At 39.1% G+C, this 14,504-nt stretch overlaps 1 protein-coding gene across 4 annotated transcripts in view; it reads left to right on the forward strand.

Moving 5' to 3' along the window:
* The window catches only part of LOC145439460 (kelch-like protein 7), a 46,151-nt gene that overhangs the window by 19,018 nt on the left and 12,629 nt on the right, over positions 1–14,504 (forward strand). Inside the window, exons 10-12 of one of the 4 annotated variants that reach the window (XM_080316943.1) lie at positions 1,000–1,161; positions 3,346–3,499; positions 6,017–6,780. In XM_080316943.1, coding sequence (XP_080173069.1) covers positions 1,000–1,161; positions 3,346–3,499; positions 6,017–6,131 — 431 coding nt within the window. In that variant the 3' untranslated portion in view covers positions 6,132–6,780. Of the gene's footprint in view, positions 1–999; positions 1,162–3,345; positions 3,500–6,016; positions 6,781–14,504 lie in introns of those variants that run through there. The other 3 variants (XM_080316944.1, XM_080316946.1, XR_013915222.1) reach the window with 3 other exon arrangements.

The raw sequence follows: 14,504 nt of genomic DNA on the forward strand, positions 1-14,504 counted from the left end.
AAATGTGTGTACAATTAGCCTCGTCGACTGAGAATTCTGTTTGCATGGGCGACGATTTCAGATTAAATGTCGCTTGTAACAAACCTAACGTCGTGAACTCATATTCATATATCTGTTCTTAGTCCACAGATTTAGATATATATTAATGGATTTCCGACACCGATTTGAACTGTTCATAACAGACCATTTTTGTCAGCGGCATTTGCGGTTGCTAACGCATACAGGGGGCGCTGGCGCCGAATTTGGGAACCACATGGTTTGGACCATGGGTCACAAACATACGGCCCGCGAAGTCATTCTGAGTAAAGGGGGGAAAATCTTGGACCAATATTATCCGGCACATCTTAACAAAAGTTGAGATTTCAAGAAATATTTTCACGTAAATAATCCCTCAAGCAACAAATGTCAAATGTCAATTGGCAAGAACCATCCGGCGGCCGTGTCGCATTTTCATCAAATTTATGCCAATTCCGTTATTTGTGAATAACGGTGTTCATCTGTAATATAATGTAGTGTAGAATGTATACTCTCAGGAAAAAAGTATATGAATTTGGGGGTTAACATTATGCAATCATTTGACTTGGCTGGCCAGTAACCGATCAAAAGGTTTGAATCCCACTCACGACACAAGTTGAGTTTGTGACCGCTGGCTTCAACAGTCTTTTAATAATCAAATCCGTTGAAATGTTTTTGAAGTCGCTCGTTTCAAACAGTGCTTAACACATGTTCTAAACGGGTGTTTTTCAAAAAAAAATAATGTTTGCTTTCAAATGCAACCCTAAGTGTCTCTGGGATATGTAGACTGTCTTTTTACTCAATGATCTCATTCTTCAACTGTACTCGACCACAACGTGTTTGGAGACAGATAATGAAATAACACATTACTAGCATCATCTATCAATCTAAAGATTCTAAAGTATGTGTATCAATTGTCATGAAGCAATGATAAATGTGTAGCATTGGTTGTTAACTATCCCCATTATTATAATTGTATTTTAGGGTCTCTCTACTTATTTGGCGGCCGGCTTAAAAACAACACCGTATCAGCTCAGGTTCAGGAGTTTGATCCAAATTCTTCAACTTGGTCGGACGTTGGGAACCTGGGGCAACCGAGATATTCTGCGTCTGCAGTTACACTTGACGATGTCATTTACATTTTGGGTAGGAGAAATCGCAAATTTATAACTTCTGACTACAACTTTTCCAATTTGCTAAAAATGATATGTCATTGATTCATGATTATGAAAATTACTCATTCCCTTGTAAAAAATACGCCGTCACACGTTTACTTATGATACGTATGGATCAAGTATTTTAAGATGGGAAACATATGCGTTTATCGGAGGGAATACCTTCGCCAAATTTGCAATATAAATAGTTTGTCACATACTACGGAATTCTATCCACCTCCAATGTTTAACCTCTGCTTTTTCAAAGCAATCAGGTAGTCTATGCCCTGCTTGCCCACTCTACTTAAAGCACGTGAACAAGTTATTTTGTTTAAGCTATACTTTCATTACTACTTGAACAGTTTTCAGAGCCGAATGACTTTTTCGATTGTTGATGCATTTCACTAGATTTATTAGAACACGCGTATTACTCTCAGTGAAAAGCTCACTTTTGACTCATCCCCTCAAGCTTTATAGGGAGCAACCTTAGGCCATAAATTCTGGTATTGGCAAGAATCTGTTGGATAATCCCGCTTGTGCGAAAAATTATCAAGAAGACAGAATTCGCGTCATCGAAAGGGGTCGTTCACACTTTCATTTGTGTGCCTTGGAGCCAACTTTCATCAAAATATCCCAGCCAATGCTGTGTCAACAAAAAGAGTTCGTGTACCATTTAAAAATACTACATTGAACGCTCTCTTATTCGAAATTTAATGCTGGTGACGTCATATTTTGAGATACGATTGTTGATTTACGATGTTCTTTCCAATTCCCTACTAGTTGCTGACGATCACCCCTGACAATCGGTAGCCGAAAATATTCGGGTTCACTTTAATATGAATGTACTTTTATTCAACTGTTCAAATGAATAGTAAGTAGGTTTTGCTAGATTTACTTCGCATTGAATAATCGTCTCGGTATCAAGACCGATGAACATAGTTAGTTAAGTACATCGATTTGAAGCAATTTCTCGCATTCTCAATGATGTTTCTTTCAACTTCAATTGATTATCGAAATTATAGGAAACAAGTCACTAACTAATTTTGTAGCTACTTCTCGGTGGAAGTTTCGAGTCTTCGTTTTCTAATTCTGCTTGGAATAGCTCTTACACGACTTTAAAATCTCTATATGTAGCCTATATTTCAGTAGACTTATGCTGATTTGTTTGTTGTCATGTTTGTGGACAAGTTTGACTTTCTCTTTCCTTGGTGTCAGCCGAGATCGACAAAATGGTATCAAGTGATATGTCTTACTTATTCTGATGAATGGATTCTATCCATGGATAGCTATGATATAGAAATTTATCATCTACCTGGTCGCCATTAGTTGATAAATAGAACTAGAGCAGGGTAGCCAACCTGCAGCCATTGACGCGTAATTCAATTAGTATGTGTTGGCGGCCGTCGACATGCAAATTGAATTTACGAATCTGACTCCTGAATTATTAGTGATTTTCATTAATCTTGATTCAATGCGACTTCATATTTCGATTGCATTATAGTAGCGCCATTTGCAATCCGTGCCCCACACTACAGATGCGAACAGGAGAGGAAATGATGTGCCCCATACAAATATACAAACTCGGAATCGTGTGCTCCCCACGAAAAAGATTTGTTTTGTTTACCTTTGGGAGATTCCAATATATTTGCTCTGCACCGACAATCCTGTTCGGACGTCAAGAAATAACAGCACGCAACAAAGTGACTTATAACAATTGGTCCACCCAAGAAAGCATCATAATTTATAACTTGCCCTAAATTTTCGAAGACATCCCCTCCATCAACTATGCCGGCGAATCTTATTACAAGGGCTGAGAAAGTATAAATGCTTGAAAGTAATATATGGAACTACTAATATATTAACGAAACTTATCCGTAAATCTGAACTTTCTTGGTGCCTTGCGCGATTATAACCACTTCCATTACGTGGCGAATCGCGATTTAGGTGCGTATGGTGAGACGATATGATATAAAAAGATTAGTCTGGATTTTCGCCAGAACTGGACAAATACGGTTTGTCATTTATATTTGGCGTCCAGCTAAATCAGTACGGCTATGCCCTGGAATGCGGCCGTAGGCTACATGATTAATCAAAATGCGACAGTGATTAGTGAAAAAGGCTGGCCACCCTTGAGCTAGAGCGTTGAATTTGGCGACAATTTGTTAAATATTTGCAGGTGGACAAAATCCCAATGGTACACCGGCATCAAATCTAGAAATATTTCGACCATGTTCAAATACAGCGGAGTTGGTGACATTACCGAACTTTGCTCGTCAAAATTTCTTGTCTCACTCTCTAGACGGAATAATTTATCTGGTTGGAGGAGACAGGTATGGCATTTTTAATCACCTAGAACACATTGAGGCCACTATATGACAATCATATCAGCCCGTTCCCATTCATAAAGGCGACGAGAAACCTATACAGAAATCTTAATCACATGATTGGATTCTGCAGTCGACCTTGACCGCACGACCGCACCGTTCCTTCCTGTTGAAGCGGTGAAATGTAGCAACATGATATACTCGTCTAAAGTCATGGCGGCTATGATTATATTTTGTAATTTTGCTATCAATTAAGGAGTCACTTTCATAACATGTAGTGATCTGTCTCAGAGACGTGTGCAGCAGTAAGCTGCAGTTAGCAACATAATAAATTATATCGATAACCGGATTGCACAAGAACGTAGACAAATGTTAGCGAGCCAGAGGTTGATTGCCCCTGCGGTGTGAGTGAACCTATGCTATAATGCTACGCTTTGCATAGCCACGGGATAATTTATTTGAGAGGTACATAATATGCAGAGTTGTGACCAATACATTTTAATCACATACAAGTTGCATAACCAAAGTGTTCACGTCACTGGTTAAATGCGCGTGGTCATACGTATGAACTGCATGCAATACTACTTTCGAACTATCACAATCCTAAGTATGGAAAAGTAAGAAGTTTGCCCAAAACAGCTTTAGTAGAAGTGGAAGTAGTTCCGTTAAGTAGTCACAAGACTAAGTAGTACAAGCGAGAATATGTAGGTCTAATTGAGTACTCCGAAAGTACAAGTACTTCGTTGCTGACAACAACAGTCAGTATAGAGCAGAGGTCTCAAACAAAGCATTTTGTGCGGCCCGCGACGACATTTTAGATTTTTATTCTTTTGACACTATACAAGAGTCACATATATCTTTTCAGAATATAAAGTGAAAATTCCCTCTTAAATTGCTACGAAAGCCTGAAACTATTCATCCAACTTCACTATCAAGTCAAATGCAAACGCTACCATGTAGTGGAGGATTCACTATTTCGTCACATTTCCAATTCATGATGACAAAACCTGACCCTTAGACGATTCATGACTGAAATTTGTGAGTTGGACTCGGACGCGAGCTTTCGTAGAATTACTCAGACTTAAGCTAACTCGATGGTAAAATGAAAATGACTCGAGTGGACTCGGAGTGACTCGGAATGCCTTGAATTTGTTAGAACCATGGACCCAACACAACTATAATCGCGCATCAGGGGAACAGTAATTGATCAGAAGGTCGCAGCTTGGTATTTCGCTATCTAAGCAAGTAGTTATGGCAACCATTGGCAATCTGTTCGTTATGCATTTTTGCTCGCTAAACCATGTTCTTATATAAGGTCACTGAAAGGTAGTGGTATACGCTCCAATGATGTATCAACAATGGGCAGCTCGGCGTTCCGACATTTCAATCACTAGGACACATTAATTAATATATTTATAATATTTGAAGATATTTGGACATGCGATTAATAAATAGCATAGGCCTACTTATCAGAAGTATACCCGAATCCTGGATTGGAATTACAATGCTTAACATAAAATGTTTTGATATCAGATCAGACTCTATTATCAGTCTGTTAAATTCAAAATATTCATAGTAGCTGCAAATTATAACCTGATAGATTTTATGATGGCATCCTACATTTGACCACCCATATGGTGTTAATATCTTATAATTAATATCATCAAGCTCTTATAATTAATATATATCAAGTACAACAACAGTTCTATTCAAATAGGTATAAATGTGATGATTTTTCGTGCCAGCGCCAGGCCTAAATTGATACAAGAGTAAATCACATTTTGACGATGTGTGTTTACTACCAGTCTGCTGCATCTGCTCACTTTTAATAGGACAATTCATTCCCATGAAATAAGGCCTACTTATAAAGACATAGAATACCCCTATAAATGCTGCGGCCCGTGGCGTCGTCATAACTGGAAAACTGGCCCGCGAGCACATTGGAGTTTGAGACCTCTGGTATAGAGGAATGGTAGATCAACCCGATGTTACTTTATGTAAGTATACTTTATGAATCTCGACAATTCTGAAAATTTGAACACGAAAGTTTTGGTTCTTTTGGTGAAGCAGCTGACATCTTCATCATACCAATTACCCACGCATTGAACAAAACAGAATTCAATCTCGTCCTAAATTATTAGTAAACAATGAGTTTTAAAATCGACGTGATTTGATCTTTTACATGCCCGAGATATGTCGAATTGTTTCACAATTCCATTACAAATTGCCTTCTACTATATACGGAAACGTCAAGCAACTTATGGTCCAGTTGCGAACGTGAACACTGGGTTCTCTCCGTCTCTGATGCAAAATTATAGGACAGGTTATAAATGAGTGGTCACACAACACAGGCACATTCGAAAGTGCATCCGGGTGGAGAACCAATGTTCCGTCGCACGCGACAAATGCCGGACTATTGGCTGCGAAGTCAAGTGCTGCATAGAAATCAGCTTCAAACTGCAGATCAATCACTCAATTTTTATTGTTCATTGCGCGCAACAGTCAGATTTTGTATTTTTTCAGTGCGCAGCCGCCGACGATCGAGGCATATAATCCAAAAACAAAATCCTTGAAGAAAGTGATCACCATGGAAGGGATAATGATGCGCAATTGTGAATCCGTTTTAGCTTTTATTTAGCAATATTCGAATACCGCATAGAATGCAGATATACCGTGGTAACAAATTATATTAAGCCAAATATTGAATAAAAATTTGCCTTTCTCTGGCCTTTGTTACGAACATTTCGAATTTGTCTGATTCTCCGAAGATGCTGAAGATTTCATTGAACGTCGACTCGGACCTGCAATCTGACTTGGTACTTGGTACTCTATACCCTCCTAGTATGATTGTCATATCCCCTGTTTCTAGTACAGTGGTTCTTAACCTTTACTAACCTGCGGAACATGTACGCTAATCTGCAAGCCTTCACGGAACCCAAATTTAAGCCTAGTCACAAAAAAAATATATACCACAATTCACATCCATCTACACTACATAGTTAATACATAACTGTATATTACTGGTGCACAAAATCGAATTCAAATACTGATCGGCCTAATTTACAACAACCAAGGATGGCTAAGGCAGGCGTATGGCATCAAATCATGACCTGCAGGGAACCACTGGAATTTGCTCACAAAATTACTAGTGGTCCATGGCACGCTGGTTAAGAATCACTGTTATGATGTTTTCGTCGTTCTGCACAGAAAATATGTTACTTGGTTGAAATATTTTTCGCTAAGATAAACGATGTTTCTATGATGAAATACAAGATTTGGGAGCAAAAGATCATATCATATTTTTATTGGAAGGGTATTTTTGTGAATCAAAGGAGATGTCCAAGTAGTTTTATCGCCATGTTGTCCAGTTTTTTTCGTGCTTCGATCCCTGGCTTAACCTGCTCGTCGTAACTGATCAAGGAGTCACCTAATCACTGTTGACAGGCAGGTAAAACTATAGTCACATGACTATATCATTTATTTTCATTCGGCAATTATTGTGGTATTTAGTAATGGTCAGCGGTGGTAAGAGTAGTCAAGATAGCTAGCCAATTAGAAGCGACGCAAATATCTACTTTAGTTCGAGTTGAAGTATTGCTTTTATAAGCAAATAAAAACTACTTCAACTGGAATCGGCAGGCTTTAAATCTACTCAAGTAAGTAAATATTTGTAAAATCAGTGATATTATGTTCACATGGACTGTCAAAAGCTGGAAATGGAGTTTTACTCGCGGCGCAAAGAGCTTGATCCATATTGCTGCGTTCCAGGAGGTATAGATTTTCGACAGCATAAGCATTCGACCGTATCGTGGCAGCCGAATAATAGTTTTGCTACCGAACAGCGATTAATTTTTTGCTTACCCTAGTGCCGTGTACCCTGATATGAAGATCAATGCGGAGAAGCTGTATCGGATACTGTGTTAACTCTTTGTGCGATAAGTATACGTGAATAAAATACTGCACATAATAAAGATGTCATATACTTCAATAATTGTATGTCCGGATAACAAGCAATATTTCACTTGGTTTTAAACTTTCACATGGTGGTCGAAATGAACCCAAATTAACTAGAACAGTGCTTCTGAGCCTGTATGATGGTACGAACTTGTGCGAATGAAAAGTATTTCAGTGCGGACGACAAACGTGGTGCGAATGGTGCGGATGAAAATTCCGATGGATGCGCAAGATGATCGTAAATAATTGTTACTTTTTCTGACGTTGAATAATAAAAATAAACCAGGGAGTTAAATATATCCCTGAAATAAGCCTAATAGGAAATTCAAATGCAAGGGTTCCCTAACTTCTGTACTTTCGACGCAATTCTAAAACTTGTTAGACTTACGACACATGCACTAATCATAGCTTTGACAATAGCTTTGTCCCTCAAAATCCTGGTTCAAAAAGCGGGTGTAGTCGCAGACATGCAGTGTATCAGCACGTGTGACCCATGACACGCTGGAAGTACGACGTGAAATCGACTTTCTGCTTTCTTTCGCTGAACATTGAACAAGCATCATATTTTCGTAGTAACAGTTCGATTAGCGCGAGGCACGAGGATAGTAGTAAATAAATACGAACATTACATACTCACGCTATAAATACCAACATTACAGACTCACATTCTCAAGTTACTGTAACGCAAATTTTTACCCCTGTACGGGTTCGGTATGAATCGCAAAGGGTAGCCTAAACTATTGGGTCGCCACGGTACGAGACTGATATGTTAATATGTATGTTTTATTGGTTGAATTTACTGCAAAAAGTCTTGTTGATAATTTTTACATATCCAAGGTCACCGTTGCGGGTACTATGACCAATATGCAAAACACGCAGAATATGTGGCTTCATCATGAAAATGCGCCGATTTTTGTATTAAGCAAATTGGTTTGAATTCATGATAAGATTTTTCCGACTGGTTTAACTGGAAAACAGCGTCGTAGACCTTTAATATGAGTGTAGGGGTGTGCAACGAGCGATTTCGAGCCTATGAGACACACTCATTTCGAGGCCAGCCCCTTCTGCGTCGGGGAACTAGAAGACGTAAAGTGGTGGCCAAATCAACACTGCTAAACTGCAGTGCCAGAAAGATCAGCGCCGAGAAGACCTTGGCTGAAAATGACCGTTGTTGGTTGGCAAAACCGTTCGATATGGATATGCTGCGTTGTCGATATGGTCGGCAGTCGGCACTGAATAGTCCCAACTGCAGTCTGAGTAGACAGTGGTACAAATGCGACGCACAGTGGAATTTAATTCACACCAATTTGAAATCGCTTGCGTCAGACATGTTTCGTAGAGCTGTCTTGGTGTGCGCTATCTGAATGTCATACATTCCGGTAAAATCGTAGCATTCTACTATATTATAACAAATGCATTCTTTTGTATGTGTTAGGCTCGGGTCAACGTTCTTGTATACAAAACGCAACAACTTATTTGGCCGAGAAGGCCCTTAGTGCACTATAGTTGAAATCAAAATGATGGAAAAGAGTTATCCTTCTAATGAGACACTTGAGGGCCTGAGGCTTAGACCCTATAAGCCAAGGGTCGGCAACCTACGGCCCGCGGGCCGGATCCGGCCCGCCAAGCGAAATCGTCCGGCCCGCGACATAATAATTAGTTATCACAAGAATACGGCCCGCCGCTTCATAATGAGTTTCAATCTGCAGTGCAGCGCTGCATGAAAAAAATGCGGCATTGCTACGATATACTAGTAGCCTATACATCGTATTACTCTATTGTTACGCCATAAAACGAAGGTGGTTGAAGTAGGAGATGGAATGGAGATAGACTAGACTGGATCAGTGGTTAACTGCTTATCAATCGGGTGTATCTCGCAACCGAAGGTGTTCCATGCTTTTTTAAAGGTTAATCACTCTAACGGGGTGTGACAATAAACGTGTTCTTCCTTTGCTTCAAAAACGCTTGGAGAATCTCAGACGCAATGACAGAATTTCAAACTATTCAATTTTAGATAACTAGCCTCCGTATGTTAGTTAGCCTGTCTATAGTTTGACTTTCCAGAAGGCATTGTGTGCCCAGACAAAAAACCTGAATAGTGTTTTAGCCACAATGGTGAAAACTGTTAATATGATTTTTGTCTCATCAACTGAATCAGTTACGCCAGATATTACTAGAAGCAGAGAATCAATATAGCGATGTCATGTAGGCCTATATCTGTCATGTTCGCTCATTGAGTAGAGCAGCTATACTTACACGAGTGTATGAACTGAGAAATGAAATAGCAACTTTCCTCGAAAATACAAATATCGCCGACTCATAATCTTGTAATCGAAAATGGGTGTTAACGTCACATCTGAACAAATTGAACTTGCAACTTCAGGGGGAGAACAACTACATACATGAGATGTTGAGGCGCATTCAAAACAAATCTGTGACTCTGGAAATGTCAACAGTACAAAGAAAATTATGCTCACTTTCCAATACTGGAGGAGAGAAAACCTAGTACCAACACTACATTTGTAACTGTGATACGAAATTTATACCAACACTACATTTGTAACTGTGATACGAAATTTAACTACTGAATATTCACCCTCTTTTCCGACATTCCTTCTCTACAAAATGAATTCTGACTATTCAGTACTCTGTTTAATGTGGACGCCAATACCATTGCCTGAAAATTTCAAATGGGCCTTTTTGAAATGCGATGCAGTGTAATTGAATGACAAATTTTATACAAAGAGAATATCGCTGCATGACTTTGACAAAGAGTACGTTCTTGAAATTGGTCTTTATCCTTGCTTGACCAGCAATGCAAAAGAAATTGCATCGATTTTTGGAAGCACGTACGCATGTGAACAATGAAATTCACGAAGAGCAAGCCAAGATCACGTATTTCGGACGTCTATTTTCAAAGCAAGCTGCGTCAATTGTCACAATTATTCTGTGTCGTTGAAGTGCAAATACATGTGACTTCGGATTGGTATGATTGAGATTGCAGCAATGTAGGTTAATATACCGAAGTGAGCGTAAAATATAGTACTAAGAAACAATCCGGCCCGCCAAAGATTGTACACCCGAAATTTGGCCCGCGACTAGCAAAAGGTTGCCGACCCCTGCTATAAGCCATAGCTGACTATACTTGTTGCCAGTGTTGGGATCAAGTCACTGCCTTCGAGTCACGAGTCATCTCGAGTCATTGCAGATTTTGACTCGAGTCAAGTCAAGTCAATCGATTTTCAAAAGTGACTCGAGTCAAGTCAAGTCACTCATTTTTTGGAGGTGACTCGAGTCAAGTCGAGTCAAGTCAAGTCAAGTCACGAGTCAAGTCACAATTCAAGTCAAATTGAATTTTTGAAGTATGAGTGATGATTCAAAGTCATTACATTTTGCTAGCTGTGTGAAAGACATATTAATTGATCATTTATCTCGAATCAAATAACGAATATCTAGTTAACTATAAATGCAAAAAGACGTTGTATCCCTCACGTACACGTAGAACTGCTAATAAAATACGCGTGAGTAACTGTACAGCTCCATGCTACAGTCAGTTATTATCAACCAATATATAGGACCTAATACGAAGCTTCGAGAAGTTGAAACAAATTGATATGATACAATCGCCTACACTACCCAATACCCATCTACACATCCGTGAGAATATAAACGCACAAACTATATTTGTTCGATTTAAATCATACAAGAAGGTTGGTAAATGTGATCACTGCGCAACGTAGGCCTAAGCGTTTAGCCGTCAAAGAAACAGAGACACATTGATATTTCGATTGATCTTCTATTACTACTACGACAGCGTAAGCTGTGATCGTTTAGTTTGCGGTCAATTTATTTGTGATCTCACAATGGAGGATCAGTGTAACGTGCAATCATTGTATGATTGGTTGCTGCTCTCACGAGTGACACCGGCGTATCTCGAACAATCCGAACATACACAAGATACAGGGATTTATTCGACACCGTTTACTTGATGACTTGAAATTGACTCGTAAAATTTTGCTCCGAGTCACGAGTCAATGCACATTTTTGAAGCTCCGAGTCAAGTCAAGTCAAGTCATTTTTCCAAAGTGACTTGAGTCAAGTCAAGTCATACGAAAAAGTTGACACGAGTCTGACTCGATTTTCCAATTGTCGATTTTTCAATGTAATTGTAATGTAATTGTAATTGAAGCATTTTTATTTTGTGTAATTGTAATTGTAATTGTAAAATTGACAAAAATTTTGCTCAGTTACAATTTCAAATACATTAAATTGCTATTGAGACCTGACAAGCACAACATAAAATAATTGACTTATAATGCATTCTCTTTAAGCAAGGGTCGGCAACCTACGGCCCGCGGGCCGGATCCGGCCCGCCAAGCGAAATCGTCCGGCCCGCGACATAATAATTAGTTATCACAAGAATACGGCCCGCCGCTTCATAATGAGTTTCAATCTGCAGTGCAGCGCTGCATGAAAAAAATGCGGCATTGCTACGATATACTAGTAGCCTATACATCGTATTACTCTATTGTTACGCCATAAAACGAAGGTGGTTGAAGTAGGAGATGGAATGGAGATAGACTAGACTGGATCAGTGGTTAACTGCTTATCAATCGGGTGTATCTCGCAACCGAAGGTGTTCCATGCTTTTTTAAAGGTTAATCACTCTAACGGGGTGTGACAATAAACGTGTTCTTCCTTTGCTTCAAAAACGCTTGGAGAATCTCAGACGCAATGACAGAATTTCAAACTATTCAATTTTAGATAACTAGCCTCCGTATGTTAGTTAGCCTGTCTATAGTTTGACTTTCCAGAAGGCATTGTGTGCCCAGACAAAAAACCTGAATAGTGTTTTAGCCACAATGGTGAAAACTGTTAATATGATTTTTGTCTCATCAACTGAATCAGTTACGCCAGATATTACTAGAAGCAGAGAATCAATATAGCGATGTCATGTAGGCCTATATCTGTCATGTTCGCTCATTGAGTAGAGCAGCTATACTTACACGAGTGTATGAACTGAGAAATGAAATAGCAACTTTCCTCGAAAATACAAATATCGCCGACTCATAATCTTGTAATCGAAAATGGGTGTTAACGTCACATCTGAACAAATTGAACTTGCAACTTCAGGGGGAGAACAACTACATACATGAGATGTTGAGGCGCATTCAAAACAAATCTGTGACTCTGGAAATGTCAACAGTACAAAGAAAATTATGCTCACTTTCCAATACTGGAGGAGAGAAAACCTAGTACCAACACTACATTTGTAACTGTGATACGAAATTTATACCAACACTACATTTGTAACTGTGATACGAAATTTAACTACTGAATATTCACCCTCTTTTCCGACATTCCTTCTCTACAAAATGAATTCTGACTATTCAGTACTCTGTTTAATGTGGACGCCAATACCATTGCCTGAAAATTTCAAATGGGCCTTTTTGAAATGCGATGCAGTGTAATTGAATGACAAATTTTATACAAAGAGAATATCGCTGCATGACTTTGACAAAGAGTACGTTCTTGAAATTGGTCTTTATCCTTGCTTGACCAGCAATGCAAAAGAAATTGCATCGATTTTTGGAAGCACGTACGCATGTGAACAATGAAATTCACGAAGAGCAAGCCAAGATCACGTATTTCGGACGTCTATTTTCAAAGCAAGCTGCGTCAATTGTCACAATTATTCTGTGTCGTTGAAGTGCAAATACATGTGACTTCGGATTGGTATGATTGAGATTGCAGCAATGTAGGTTAATATACCGAAGTGAGCGTAAAATATAGTACTAAGAAACAATCCGGCCCGCCAAAGATTGTACACCCGAAATTTGGCCCGCGACTAGCAAAAGGTTGCCGACCCCTGTCTTTAAGTGTCGACGAGGAATTTGGTGGATCCATTCGCGGAAGCCTTGACTGCGCCCTTTGGGGGCGAAGTTTTTTTATTTTTACCGCTATGCTGGCCTCGGCTGCCATTGTATACAATTATTAGATTACTAACCAACGGATGGATTCGCAACACGTGACTCAAGATTGAATACGCCGAGAAGCGAACTGCTGAGCCGGCTAAAAGCAGCAAAATTGATAGTACCATAGCTGGCGATCCAAGCGTCGAAATTTGATATGTATGTGTATGATATGTATAATTGAAAGCTAGTGTCGCACTGATTCCGCAATAAAAGTATATTTCCAGGAAGTGATACCATCCCAAAGTAGTCGTGAAAGTCTGGGAATCGGCATTGTTCTGAACAATCGCTGGGCGTAATTGGTCATTGTTGTGATCATGCTGCTGCGGCGCTCTCACTTTTCAGAACAGTCGGCCTTAAACGGCTATTTTGGAGCAATTACATTGTCCTAACGAGATTTTAATTTGTGCATCAATAGCTTACGATAAAGACCAGATGCATCAAATTTGGACGCTTGGATCGCCAGCTCTAGGACTGCAAAGTTATGCTGCTTTTAGCCGGCTCTGCAGTACGTTTGTCGGTGCATTCATCCGTGACTCACACCTTGCGCATCTATCCGTCGGTTGGCAATCTACAATGCGATTTCAGATCACGATGCTGCATCGTTACTTCGTCTGGCTAACTAACCAGACCACTGGATATTATATAACGTCTTATCTGACAAAGCACGGTTTTGTTTTTACTCCTCATCCTAATTCCTACGTCCCTCGATAAAAATAATATTATTTCTTTAATTATATACTATATACGCAAATCCAACACGTGCATATATTATAATACTTTTTTCAACGACATACTGCATACTGGAATAGTTCGAAAACGTTTTTTCTTTTTAATAATTAACGGGTATTTGCGTATCATGAATGAAACATGAGTACTTGATTACTTGCAGCAATTGTAATTGTTATTGTAATGTAATTGAAGCATGCAAGGAGTAATTGTAATTATAATTGTAATTTGATATTTTTAGCATGGAGTAATTGTGATTGTAACGTAATTGAAACATGCATGAAAGTAATTGTAATTGTAATTGTAATTGAACTGAAATGATGTAATTGATCCAACTCTGCTCTAAATAGAAATGT

The sequence above is a fragment of the Botryllus schlosseri genome, chromosome 5, assembly GCF_051294905.1.
Source record: "Botryllus schlosseri isolate E-star chromosome 5, Bs_hap1, whole genome shotgun sequence".
Classification (NCBI taxonomy): domain Eukaryota; kingdom Metazoa; phylum Chordata; class Ascidiacea; order Stolidobranchia; family Styelidae; genus Botryllus; species Botryllus schlosseri.